Here is a 13,503-nt window from a genome sequence, read left to right as displayed (position 1 = left end):
ATTTTTAAAAATATTGAGAAAGATAGTTCCCCAGTCGGAATGGAGGAATACCGCCTTGGGTTTAGCTATAATACCTCCACAAAAAAAATATATATATACACATAAATATATATGTATATAAAAAAAATATATATATTATATATTTATATATATATATTTATATATTTTATATATATATTTATATATTTTATATATATATATATATATACATACACGTTTACCACACTATTTTCCTAATAAAAGTAAATAAACCAGTCCAGCTGCTCATGTGGCTTTGTCTTGTTAGCACTGAACAACATTCATTTTTATGGTATAATATCAAAGTGTCAATTAGATCTTCAAATAGTGGTTCGAAACGAGTGGGTAATTTCTCAAGTGATCTCAGACATTGCATATGTAATTCAATGAATATTTGAAACATTTTCAGGTGAATGAAATAGTAATATTTTTTCTCAAATTTAGGGCCAGATGCTGCCACTACGTCTGATGATCAATGCCCGAACGACAAAATTCCTTCACCCGTAGCCAATCAAGTTGCCAGATCCAAGAGAAGAGCCTCTGGTAAGTGGCGTATTTATTTTGTACCCACTTCATTTCCGTTTGTATATAGTCCACTACATATGTAATCGTAGAAGCACTTCACTCTCAATGGCACCGTCTTCTGTTTGCTGTCAATCTAATAATATCCTGTGGTTAGTGAATCCGAGAAAACATTTTTTTCCCGTTGTAAATAATTTCCATTCCTAAACAAATATTTTATGTTTTCAGAGTTACAATTATAAAACAGAAACATCAATACTTACTTTGTTTGACTAAGTTTTTCATGTATCACAAACTAATTTTGAACCTAATGAATTTTATTAGCACAATCTGTTTCAAGTCCACTAAGTAAAAATTAGCACAAGATAAAGACACTAAGTTTTGTGCATATATTGCATTAGCTAACGCTTCATATTTTTCATACGTTTGTCTGAGCGTATTTTCATATGCAATAAAGAATGCCAAAATCGGAAATTGCCAATTTATATTTTGATACTTTCAAATGAATTAGTTAATTCATTCATGATGCACAAGGATACTTCCGTGAAAAATCTACGATGTTTTACGAGTACGATAAAAATTATTTATAATATTTTTCCAACGTCTACAGATTAACTATTTGTGACAAAAAATCAATTACTCATTACCATCATTCTATTATCGAAAAATCCTCTACCATTGTTGTTAACTTTCATGGAGAATATGAAAATCTGTTAAATATTTTGTTGTAACTGCCAATAAATGCCTAAACTGCTACTTTTAATTTAGCTTCCTCTGATGCTTGATATTCAGAAATACGAGGAAGAATATTCCACCTCGTATATACAAGGCAAGAAAAATACAAAAAATTTTATTATCAAGGTTTTCAAATGTGAATCGTATATTTTATACCAGAAATGTAAATTTGTGCGACGGTTCTATATTAATATTGAATTGAAGACTGGTGAATAAACGAATAACTCGTTTACCAAAACATGTAAACAATACCATAAAATGTCGTGAGCCGTTGAAGTTACCCTCTCGTCACTTTAGGCGAGCATGTGAATAAGAAGATTCGACTGAGTCTTGTGCTAATTTTTCCAATTGTTATCACACAAGAAAAAGCATATTCCTCCCACGGACAGGATCAGACGCTTCTTGTTACTCTATCTTTCATTTCGTGAGGTGTTTAAGTTCGTATATGTGTGTGTGTATGCGTGTATGTGTCTCCCGCAGACGGAGACGGTTCTTCCACTCTTCATCTATCCTGTCTCTTTCTTTACTTCCCTCTCTGTCACTGTCACACTCTCGACTCCTTCTCCCCTTCCCCACATCCCCTTTCTCTCCTCCTCGCAGAAGTTAGCACCCGAATCGACGGACCCGTCACCACGTCCATGTTCGTGCATGAGGGTGGTGATCGACGTCTGCGGCCGACGGGCATCCTAACTTCCACCGCCGGCACCTTCGTCCTCGACGGTACCACAACTGAGTTTGCAACGAAGGTGTATGGGACCCACCTGGAGGGAGGAGTCTACGCCAAGATCGTCAGCACGTCCTCGAGGGTGTTCTTCGCCGTCCCATCCGCCGGTTCCATGGCTCGGATACGACCCACCGGTCTACTCTCCAGCGCAACGTCGACACGCGTGGACGGAACCGCTACCACTCTTTACACTACCGAGTTCAGCGGAACTTACATCGACGGAACGTACGCTCAGTTGGTTTCCAGTACCTCTAGGGTTGTAGAGGAAACGGCAGCCTATATCAAGCCCACTGCAACCTTCACCCCGACAGAGATATACCAAACAGCAACCCCCCCTATTCCTGTGGCCGAAACACAACAAGACCCGAAGGATGGCACGGGTGACTCGCAAGATGACCAGGTCGTAACGGTGACAGGCACTCGCGGAGCTCTAGTTGACGGTGGGGAAACAAAATACGACGTGTTTACGGGAACGCATGTAAAGGGCGACAAGACATACCTGTTCTTTTTCGGAAATACTGCTTTGTCGCCAAGCGCCACGACAACTCTAGACGGAGGCTCCACGGCGACAGCGCTGCCTTCAAAAGCCAGTGAGCTCGTGGTACGCACGGGAGCCGACGACCGCATTGTAGTTAATGTTGACAACAGACAGCTCAACCTGGTGCTTCCCAAGTCAGCACGTGCATCAGCAGCTGAGAGCGGCTCGGGAATCAAGGACACGGCGGGTTCGAGCGGGATGCGCGGGGTGTTCATCGAGGGCTCGGAGCTCCTTGGAGGATTCAGCATACAAGGAGCTGAAGACAAAATGTCCAGATCCGATGGTCGCGCACACACTGAGATGCTCACAGTGACCGTGGGTAGAGGAGTTGCTCAAACAAGAATAGTAAGGGGAAGGTACGACGGTCTGGGGGAAAAAGAATTAGAAACAGAAATCAGAGGAAACGTTTCACCCTCTCGAGTATCGGTGGAATCAACCGCTTCGGAAAAGACCGTATATAGGTTTCCACCAAGAATACCAGCACTCAGACCACCGAGACCGTCCTTAGGAGAACTAGGAAAGCACAAGACTACGAAAGAAAACACAGCGATTGAAGCCACGGAAGATGAGGAATCAGAGAATCTACTGAAAGCAAGAAAACTGGATCCAAAAGAAGAGGGCTCCCAATTGATTCGCCCCTCCAAAGTCCACAGAGTAAACCTCCCAACCTTCACAGTGGGGCAAGATGGTTTGAAGGTTGAAGAAGAAGCCAAGGTAGTAGTTAGGGTGGATCACACAGTAGAAGCACGAGTTGGTCCAAGAAAAGAATACCGCACCCTGAGTTCAAGACAAAGACTGGGAAAAGCATTACCATTCAGAGGATTTCAAGTTATACACGAGAAGGAGGATCTAGTCAATGCAGAATCGGGGGGGTCCGCCGCCGTCCCTACAATCACATACATTGGATTTGCGGAATTCACCACCACTGCTCATGGAACAGTCATAATTTTTATGCCGCGATCACAAGAAGTGTCCGCTTCTACTGCGAGCATCACACCTAAGATCACAGCAGTATCAGCTTACAATCGGCCGTCCAGCAAAATCAATTCTCTGAAAGAAGGGCCAGCTTACAGTGCAAACTCCATTTCTGGAGCTGAAAAGCAGAAAGTGGCGACAGGTATAAAAACGTTCTACTCTCACACTCCGGGAATGGTTACTCGTACGGTAACAGGGCATACATTGAGCATGCAGACTACTATTCCAACTGTTTTGGTTGAACCGGTGTTTGGAATTTCAGCAAATGGTAGAGAGAAAAATGGTCGTAGTGAAGAAAACCTCTCGGATGCTCAGATAGTTTACCCAACATCTGATACCCCTGAAGAAATTCACACCACGGAGGGCAAAGACAGAGATGAAATAGATGATGTTTTTGTACAGCCCTCTATTTCACAGCCAATGGCCGATGTTGTAACTTCCACTTCAACATTTTTTGAAAATGCTCATGCCAGACCCATTTCAATAGATATTGAGCCTTCCATAGCCACTATGGAATCTTCTATCTCCACTGAAAGTACCACTTTTGACAATGAAGATGAAAGAACTAGACAAACAGAGCCTTTAGAACCATCTGCAACCGCATTGGAAGGCACTGAGACCTTGCCAACAGGCCTAATTAGATCTATTGGAGGAACAAGAGCGTTTGATGGAACCACTATCTCCATCACTTCCCTGATTTATGGAACATACATAAATGGGAATTATGCGCAAATAATTCAAACAACAACAAGTATCATAAATGAAGTGAATCCCACTGATATACCTTTAACACCAAATCCCGATATTACAACTCGACCACTCACTGAGAAGGAAGATAGTTCAACGGATGCTTCTATTACTACTATCGACGATGATTCCGAGACCACATTTGTGACAAAAGATATTGTAGATGATTCTACTCCTGCGACTATCACTACGACATTCAATGATTATGATGAAATACTAACAACAAATCCAGGGAGTTCGAGCACAACAGAAGAAAATGAACTAGCTAATGAGGTGGAAACAGGTCGTAGGGTAAACACTCGTCCAGAAGAACAAGTTTTCCTTGTAGAAGAAAATGCGTCAAAAAATATGATACCTTCTTCAGAAAAAGGGGTTACACCAGAAAGCAGTGATAAAGAGATAGAGGATGAGCAACCATCTTTGGTATATACAATTATACCAACAACAATTTATCAGACCTACACATACTTCACCACATTTTTCATACCGAATGGTGAAACTACATCCACCTCTATTCGATCAAGAGAAGTAATATCCTCTGAATTTGCACTACTAACCCGTAGTTTTACCGTCACTCATACCAGATCTGAGGCTCTTTCCACAGCATCCACAACAATGGATCTCACAACTCAAGATGATATTACTACCACTCCAATGCTCACAGTAACTGAAGAAACTCCTGAATTACCACCGGATAGGATAACAACATTGATTGATGAACCAGTAACCATTGAGCCAGTAGAAACAACTCCCAAAGACCATATTAAAGACACTTCCACGAATGAAGATAATTCATCAGAAAGTGAAGAGGACAGTGAGGAAATAGAGCTAATATTCAAGACATTGTACACTACTTACACCTACTTAACTACATTCTTCCATGATACTACTACAAGTGTATCTAGCCGAGAAGTTGTGGTTACTAACATCCTCACATCAACATTGAATAATGTAAATCTAGCTACTGAGCCTGCATTAGCAGGTCTTGTGAGAGATCATGAACTTTCAACTGCCCTGCCATCTCCATCATACCCCAGTTCTGAAGAAGATGATGCTCCAACTAGTGTTGGAGTCGGAAGGCCAACCACTATGTTTTTCTCAGAATCTGATCCCAGCAGTACTCCAACTGCTCCTTTAATTTCCACTCCAAGTATTGATCTGGAGACTAATAGTGATTCTCCAGTTCAAAATGTTGCTCAGGGTCCCCTAAGGACCTTTTATACAACATATACATATTTTACAACTATCTTTGTTGATGGGGAAACAGAGATATCAAGTCGCACAGAAGTGTACACTAATATAATTACTCCCAGTGGGCTGATTCAGCCAAAGACAACAACTAGACCAAATTCTATTCTTTTCACTGCATCTGCTGGTCACTCTTCTCATTCAATTCCAAAAAGTGGACTTAGCCTAAAGAGCTCTTTACGCCCTTCAGTGCCACTCAAAAATCAAAATAAATATAGCAGCACAATTATGCGCAGGGGAGGGAGTAAAATCACTGAATCAACACCAACAGAAGATATTATCGAGGCACTTGAGCCAAGAATAAACTCTGAAATTGACAGTGTCTCCATTCCTTCAGAAAAACATGAAGAGAAACAGGATCTTGGAATTGTTGAGATTCAAAATGACGACTCATCTGTTAGATTTGAAACAACAACATCATCAACAACCACCTCAGTAGAAACATCTGAGGTAAACTCAATAGTAACAACAGAGAAGTACTTTGGTGTCACAAAATTTGAAGAGGCAGGAGAGCCAGAGAAACTGGTCAGTGAAGCTGATGATCAAGAGAGCTCAGAGAGTAACACAGAAGTTGTACTTCCTATTCCATTGCCTAGTCCCACACCAAAACAAGTCACCGAAACATCTTTACTACTTCAAACAACTTTTACTACATTCACATACTTCACCACTCTTTATCGTGGTGGAACATCAGATGTGATCAGTCGATTGGAAACAGTTACAAACGTTATGGCCATAACAGTAGATCCATCAACAAAATCACCAGAGGTAATTCTTCCAACATCATCGGCCAGTATAAAGCCTTCATCCACAGAAATAGTCCCTGAAGTGAAATCAACAGAACTTCCAGAGTCGCTGTATCCCATTACATATTTCACAACATTCACCTACTGGACAACAGCCTACAAAGGAGGAAGCACAGTGGTAAATAGCAGGGAAGAGACAGTGTCTAACATAGTAACTCCAACAGGAAGGGCAGCAATAACCAGAGAAGTAGAAATTCCAACAAAAATACTATCGACTGAAACAACTATTCCCACTATTGTTCAGGCAGTGCCAACTACTATATCAAAACCAGTAGAAGTTATTAATTTGACATCCTTGAACCCATCATCTCCTGCTGATGCCACACCTCAGCAAACAACATTCTATACCACCTATACCTATTTTACCACATCATATGTAGGTAAGAGCACAATTGTAAATAGCAGGTTGGAAACAGTTACCAATGTTGAGGCAGGTGACACTCAAACTCCCCGTGCAATTGGAGCATCACCACCTGTTCAGCAACAAATCATTACACCAACAAAATCTACAGATATGCCCACTGGACTTCTAAAAACTGTAAGAAGAAGTTCTGTTGGTGAAGACTCTAAAACAACTGTGTTCTTGACTGATGTGTATGGCACATATATAGATGGACGATATGCCCAAGTTTTGGAAAGCTCCACACAGGTCTTAACCGAACCTGCAGTAACCAGTACTCCAGTTTTATCAAAAGTAAATCTGCAGCCTACTGGTGTAGTGTCCCTAAATGCTGGAAGCATTGTAGATGCAGAAGGACTTGCAACAACATACTTTTCAACAATGGCCATTGGAACTTACATCGGAGACTTATATGCTCAGGTAGTAGAAAGTACATCATCTGTAGTAATTGACACAGCAAAAACCACTGTCCCAGTAAATACAGCTGCTCCAAAGACAGGTCTTGTACGACTCATTCAGGGTTCTATTGTCAAAGGGCAAACAACCACATTCTATGAATCCCGGGTGATTGGTACAGTGACCAATGGACGATATGCCCAAATAATTGAAAGTACCTCCAGCTTTAAGGCAAGTGATGCTACAAAGACAATTGAAGACAATGGTATTTTACCTTCCCCTACATCAACAGCAGTATTGACAGCAACAGTCGCTCCAACACTAGAAAGTTCTTTAGGAGATGTGGGAAGTTCAGCAGCACCTGATAAAGATGAAGAGGAGCAAGAAGGAGATTCGGGAGAAGAAAGTGAAGAAGAGGATGATGATGATGAAGATGATGGAAATAATCAAGGGAGAGGGAGAGTTACATCACGACTAACATTCTCCTCCCGCAGAAGAACATTTACTCCAGTTATTAGGCCATTTGCATCACGTAACAGGCCAACATTCCACCCAAGAAGGCGTCCAACAAGTGCCACCACCATCACAAGGGTAACGCAGACTCCAACAGTAACAGCAACTCCAGCTCATACTGGAGACTTTCCAGCGACCTCACTTCGTGGAAGGTTCAACAGTCGCCGAGGAGGTGCATCATCTTTGGATGTCCGCCCATCTGCTGCATCAAATAGCAGAAGATTCACAAGAACCAGAGCATCATCTCCTGGTGGTGTCTATGGCTCCTCATCATTCTTTGGTGGAAGCCGAGGACGGGGAAGCTCTACCCGCATCATTCCAACAGCAGCTTCAACAGCACCATTTGGAGCCAGCAGATCAAGACCTGGAAGTTACCGATCCTCATTTGCAGGTGGAGGTAGAAGTAGTTCTGAATATCCTTATGGGAGAACATCATCATCAGCAGCACTTTTTGCAGCAAATTCACGATATCGTATCAGGCCATCATCCACCTCAACATTTTTAAGGCCAACTCAGACACCATCTTCACCACCAACCTTTGACCGCAACACTGTAGAAGATGAAGAAGATGAATCTGCAGAAGGTGATGAAGATGAGGATGTAGGAACAGACAGAGAGGATGGTGCAAAGGTGACAGAGCCAACTGAGAGCACTCCTCTTGAGACAGCTCTGACACCCACCACTGAGGGGACTACCTCACCATTTAGGCGACCTCTGCTCCGTCTCCGGCGGCCTCTGCCCTATCAACCACAGGTTTCTCCAAAGACAACCCCTCCACCAATACAACGGACCACAGCATCTAGAAGGCTAGGCTTTCTTAGAAGACCAAGCAGTGAAGAAAATTTGCCAACAGAAGACAGAAAACCAAATAGAGGAAGGTACAAGGCATCCCCAGCAGGAACAACCAAGTCACCCGCTAAGACTCCTACAACTCCAAGACCAAGATCATCTCAGTCTCCACGCCTGCAGGTACTCAATAGAGCTAGACCAACCAGCAGCCTTTTTCCAAGAAGAGGTTTATTCCGTCGCCCTGGAGAAGAGCAAGAAAAGCAGCAGGTAGATGAGGATGTTAACAAGGAGGAGGAGTCAAATGAAGAAGATAGGGATGAAATAGTAGATGAAGCAGAATCAAATGCAAATGATGGTATTGATGAGGATAATGGAGATGATCCAGATGCTTCTGATGACTCAATAGCTGACAATGACTATGAAGCATCAGAAGATGTTAAGAGCAAAAATGAACCACCTAAGGTTTTCATTAGACCCTTCTCACCAAGAAGACGTCGACTAAAGAGACAAACTGAATATGGTACCAGGGGGAGTGGCAGTGGTGGAGGAGCACTACGAGGATATTCGAGCAGATTTCGTCGACCCTCCTCTTCAAGGAAGAGTGCTCCTGTACAGGAGGCAGAGGCAAGAGTTGGGACAGATGAAGATGACGTTTATGTAGATGAAGAGTACAGCTTGCAGAGTCAAAGTGAAGTGGCACGTCAACCACCTTCAAGATCCAGAAACAGTGGCCAACAACAACCTCGTGTTCGTCCCACTGCACCATCTGCTCCTTCACGCACACAATTTACAATAACTGGAAATCGAAATAAAAATGCCAACACAAATGTAAACACTAATAACAACAACAACAATTATAGGGAAACAACTCAAAGAACAACTTTTCGGAGACCATCTTCAGCAAGTACCTCACCAAGAAGAAGGACAAAAGGTGACACATCATTAGCAAATCAGCAACAACCACGTCCAAAACCTCCTAGACTAAGAAGTCAGTCAGAGGCTCAGTTAACACCTACAGTCCCTGCCAAATCTAGATCGCGTGGACGTGGCTACACCAACAGAGGTCGTACTCAGTCCACTTCAACAAGAGGACGATCAAGTTACAGAACCAGTGACCCAGAAACTAATGATTATTCTTCAAGGCGTCAGTACCAGTCTTCAAAAGAAGGAAAAGTAACAGTAACTCATCAGGTTCCCACAGAGGCAACGATTCCAGTAGTCAATGGAAAGAACACAGAATACAGAAAATTTATAACGGCCTCTTTGTCAACACAAATTTTAACTCCAGGACAATATGAGGCAACAGAGATAGCAGGTTCACCTGGACTGCTCTTAATTGGAAGTGATATCACAGCAACACCAACCCCAGGAATTATCCACATCACACAATATGTTGCTCGTGAAACTCCTACTACAAGCATTGAATTCACTCCTACTGTCATACGTGGAAGGAAGACGTCATTTTCACATGTTGTGCCTTCAACTGCCTATGGAGTGGAAGAAGTTGTCAATACAATTCCTAGTGAGAATGGACTCTTACCCAGTGCACCACTGGCCAACATTTTACTCTCTCAGTTACTTCTCGGACAATTTGGTCTCCCTGGAAATGTAAATCCTCTCTTGGGCCTTCAGCAACCCAATGCTGCAGCTGCATTGGCACCTCCAACGCCTACCACTGAATTCAAAACACGTTCCACTACATTTGTGACAACATTGACAGAAAAGACATCCACTGTCATCCCCATAACACTTCGTGGAAAAGCCATTATGACTACTATAGTAGACTCATCTGTTCAAGTAGTTACTGCTACTGAATTCATCACAGATACAATAGTGGTGACTCCTACTGCTGCCCCACAACAGCAACTCAATTCTCTTCTGCTGCCAGCACTTTTGCAGGCACAACTCCTAAATCAGCAGCAGCCACAAACAATACCAAACAACCTTCCTGGACAGTTATCCCCACTTCAGGCCGCACAACTACTTCAACAACAGCAACCCACAGTACCCCTAGCTCATCCCTCCAAGGAAGTTACTCAGGAAGAGGAGGAATTAGATTCAGTGAGCCCATCAACTGAGAGGAGAAAGCAATCATCCTCAAGAAGAAGAAACCGGCCCCACAAGCGAGTGGAAGCAGTAGAAGATGAACATGAAGATGAAGAGGGCCCACGGCCAATAAGAGGGTCTACAGAGGAAAATCCTCGCCCTAAAACTCGCAAGAAACAACCTTCATCGAGCAGAAAGCAAAATCCACAACCAGCACCTAAGCAATATGAGACAAGTGTAATTACCCTCTATGTATCTGGTAGACGACCAGGCGATTTCAGTACAGTGCTATCTACTATCAGTATCGAAGCCGGAAGCTCACTAGTCAAACGGGAAGCTATTTTGCCAGAGAGGATACCCACTGTGCAATATGTTACAGATTTGCCAACACTCCCTTTTACAAACCAATATTCTATAGATAGTAATCCAGAAAAGTTTTCAAATTCCTTACCGTACAAAGATCCAAATATATATCTATCTCCTTCAACAGTAAATTACATTCCAAATGCTTTACCGCCTCAGAAAAAAGGCGACTTTATTGCATTGAAGTCATCCCCTTATGAAACTGAGAGCTTAGAAAGCATAGTAGGAGATGTAAGCAAGCATGTGGTCCAACATAGTCATACTATTCCTGTTACATCACCATCTCAAAGTTTAACATCTGTGTCTACTACCAATGAGAAAATCTTTGCTGAGGAAAGCAATGCCCACACCCAGACCGGTTATTTTTTAGCCGATGGACCCGCTGAGTTAGCCCCGCTCAAGCGTAAGGTCCTTAGTATTGACGAAGGGGTTGAAGATGAAGATGAATCCGATGATATGACAGACATGGAAATAGATTCATCAATAATTAGAGAAAAAAGACAAATTCAAATGGAATACACAGGAAATCCAAGCCAAGACCAACTAAATAAGCGAAGAAGAGTCAGAGTACGTGTACCAGTACGTAGAAATGAAGGATTACCATCAGAGATTAGGAGAATTCCTAAGATATTGAATAATGAAAGAGAGATTCTTACACAATCAGACCAAAGAGAGCTCAAAAATGATCAACAGTCCAGAGGGAGACAAACCAACCTCTCAGATGCAACAAAAATGATTGAGAACATTAAAAATAGTGATGGCACAAGTTTAGAAGATTCAAGTGTAGTAGATCTCTCAAAGTCTAATTTGCCATCACAGAGAATCAAAGTCCTGAGGGTCAGGCCAAAAGGAAATGAAGAAAACGTTAATGGTGATACTGCAAATAGAGGTAACCGAAAGAGGGTGAAAGTTTTGAGGCGAAAAAAACCAGTTGCAACAGACAATGAAGAGCAAAATGATGTCTCCCACCTAGGAACACAAAAAACAGAAGAAGAGACCAACAATAATTTTGCAGCTCCTCAAAGGGATTTCCAAAATGCTGAAAATAGCAACCTTGGCACTTCCGGACGAAGGAGAGTAGTGGTCACAAGAAAAAGAATCTTGGCAACCACAGCATCACAGGATGTATTACCAACTTCTCCATCAAACAGTAGAAGGCACAGGATAACTGTAACAAGAAGACGTCCTATTCACAGGCAGAGTGCCCAGGTGATAGATACAGCAAATGTCACTCCTGTGACCTTAACAGAGGAAACGGATGGCATTGAATCCATCCATGCAATAGCACCAACAAGAACCATTACTAAAAGCATAGAAGAAAAAACTAAAACTCCCTACTCAGCTGTAACCCCAACAGCCAGAAGAGTGCCTTCTGGGGGATTAAATAATGAAGAATATGGCACAAAGAAGAATTCCATTGGAAATGTACAGGAGAAGCCAGCTGATATTGCTGAAAAAGTTCAATCTGCCGTAGCAGAGGAGGAAATTAGGCCAAAGAAAGTGGAAGAGATTAAAGAGGGGGAGGGAAAAGAGACTCCAGAGGAGATTGTCAAACAGACAGGAGAATGGGTGGCTTCACTCGGAAGAGAGTCATTTAGTGCATCACCCCCAAAAACTGTAGAACCATCATTTTATAGTGGAGATGAGACCCTTACTGGAGAGACAGAACTTCTACGCAAAGATCCCTCAACATCAATAGCCAACACTTCACCAGAAGAAACAGGAGCAACTCCAGAGGGTCCTCGCTTTGTAAGGCCAACACGCTTCAGCGTTACCAGGCGACCAAGTGGAGACTTCCTCCAGAAGGTGCAAGGTTTGAGAACTAAGGCTCCTATTGTATTCCCAAGTCGGAGGAGGCCTTCTGCATCCACGAGACAACCAGCTTACAGATCCCGACTATCCAGATTGCGGGGCAGACCATCATCAACATCTACTATTCCACCCTTGGAAACAACCACATCAGATGTCATAGATGTGACTGAATCACTGTCAACCACTCAGCCCACAACTTCACTCAGTATTCAACCTTCCTCAACCACTCCACCAGTACCCGTTTATGTCACAGAAACATTAACAGAAACATTACTCAAGACATACACATACGTGGTATCTCGAGTTGAGAGTAGTGTGGAGGCAGGTGTTGACCAGGCAGAAGCAGCACCTCCATCTTTGGCTGCAGTGTCCTCCACGACAGAGGTGAAACAGGTTGTCAAGACAAGAACTGTAACTCGACTGCTGGAGCCAACAACAGCATTATCTTCAGGTTAGTTACAAGCCAAAGCATGGAAACATACTGAAAAGCCAAATATTCATACAGAATGGTCTAAAATCTCATTACTAGAGAAGAATCAAAACAGTTTCATGAAAGCAATGAACTAAATTTGAGCGTGATTTTTATGCCCATCATTCAAAAAATAAAAATGGAATGTTATCAATTCATATTCATAGAAATATTTTAATAAGTATTTATTTCATATACATATCTGAAAAGAAGATAACATTTTGTTATAAATCTGAAACTGTTTCCAAAAATAATATTCCATGCACTTCAATAATGCACTACATTGTTATGTTTAAGCAATCTCATTAAAGGTAATTGAAATTTCCAATGGCAGTATCATTTTTTAAAGTATATCTTTGTAGTTTTTTCAATTAAAATATTTATTTCAAATTTATATCCTAA

At 42.1% G+C, this 13,503-nt stretch overlaps 1 protein-coding gene across 1 annotated transcript in view; it reads left to right on the top strand.

The window, feature by feature from the left end:
• Positions 1 to 1,913: 1,913 nt before the first annotated feature.
• The window catches only part of LOC139690005 (serine-rich adhesin for platelets), a 28,757-nt gene continuing 17,167 nt past the window's right edge, over positions 1,914 to 13,503 (top strand). The window contains exons 1-5 of the mRNA XM_071587175.1: positions 1,914 to 3,573; positions 3,631 to 10,829; positions 10,893 to 11,066; positions 11,139 to 12,957; positions 13,000 to 13,083. Of these exons, the coding sequence (XP_071443276.1) occupies positions 1,914 to 3,573; positions 3,631 to 10,829; positions 10,893 to 11,066; positions 11,139 to 12,957; positions 13,000 to 13,083 (10,936 nt within the window). The remainder of the gene's footprint in view (positions 3,574 to 3,630; positions 10,830 to 10,892; positions 11,067 to 11,138; positions 12,958 to 12,999; positions 13,084 to 13,503) is intronic.

Source organism: Hetaerina americana, unplaced genomic scaffold, assembly GCF_022747635.1.
Source record: "Hetaerina americana unplaced genomic scaffold, ioHetAmer1.1.p SCAF_3, whole genome shotgun sequence".
NCBI classification, from domain to species: domain Eukaryota; kingdom Metazoa; phylum Arthropoda; class Insecta; order Odonata; family Calopterygidae; genus Hetaerina; species Hetaerina americana.
Note: the sequence above shows the minus strand (reverse complement) of the source record. Positions and strands in the feature narration are given on the sequence as shown.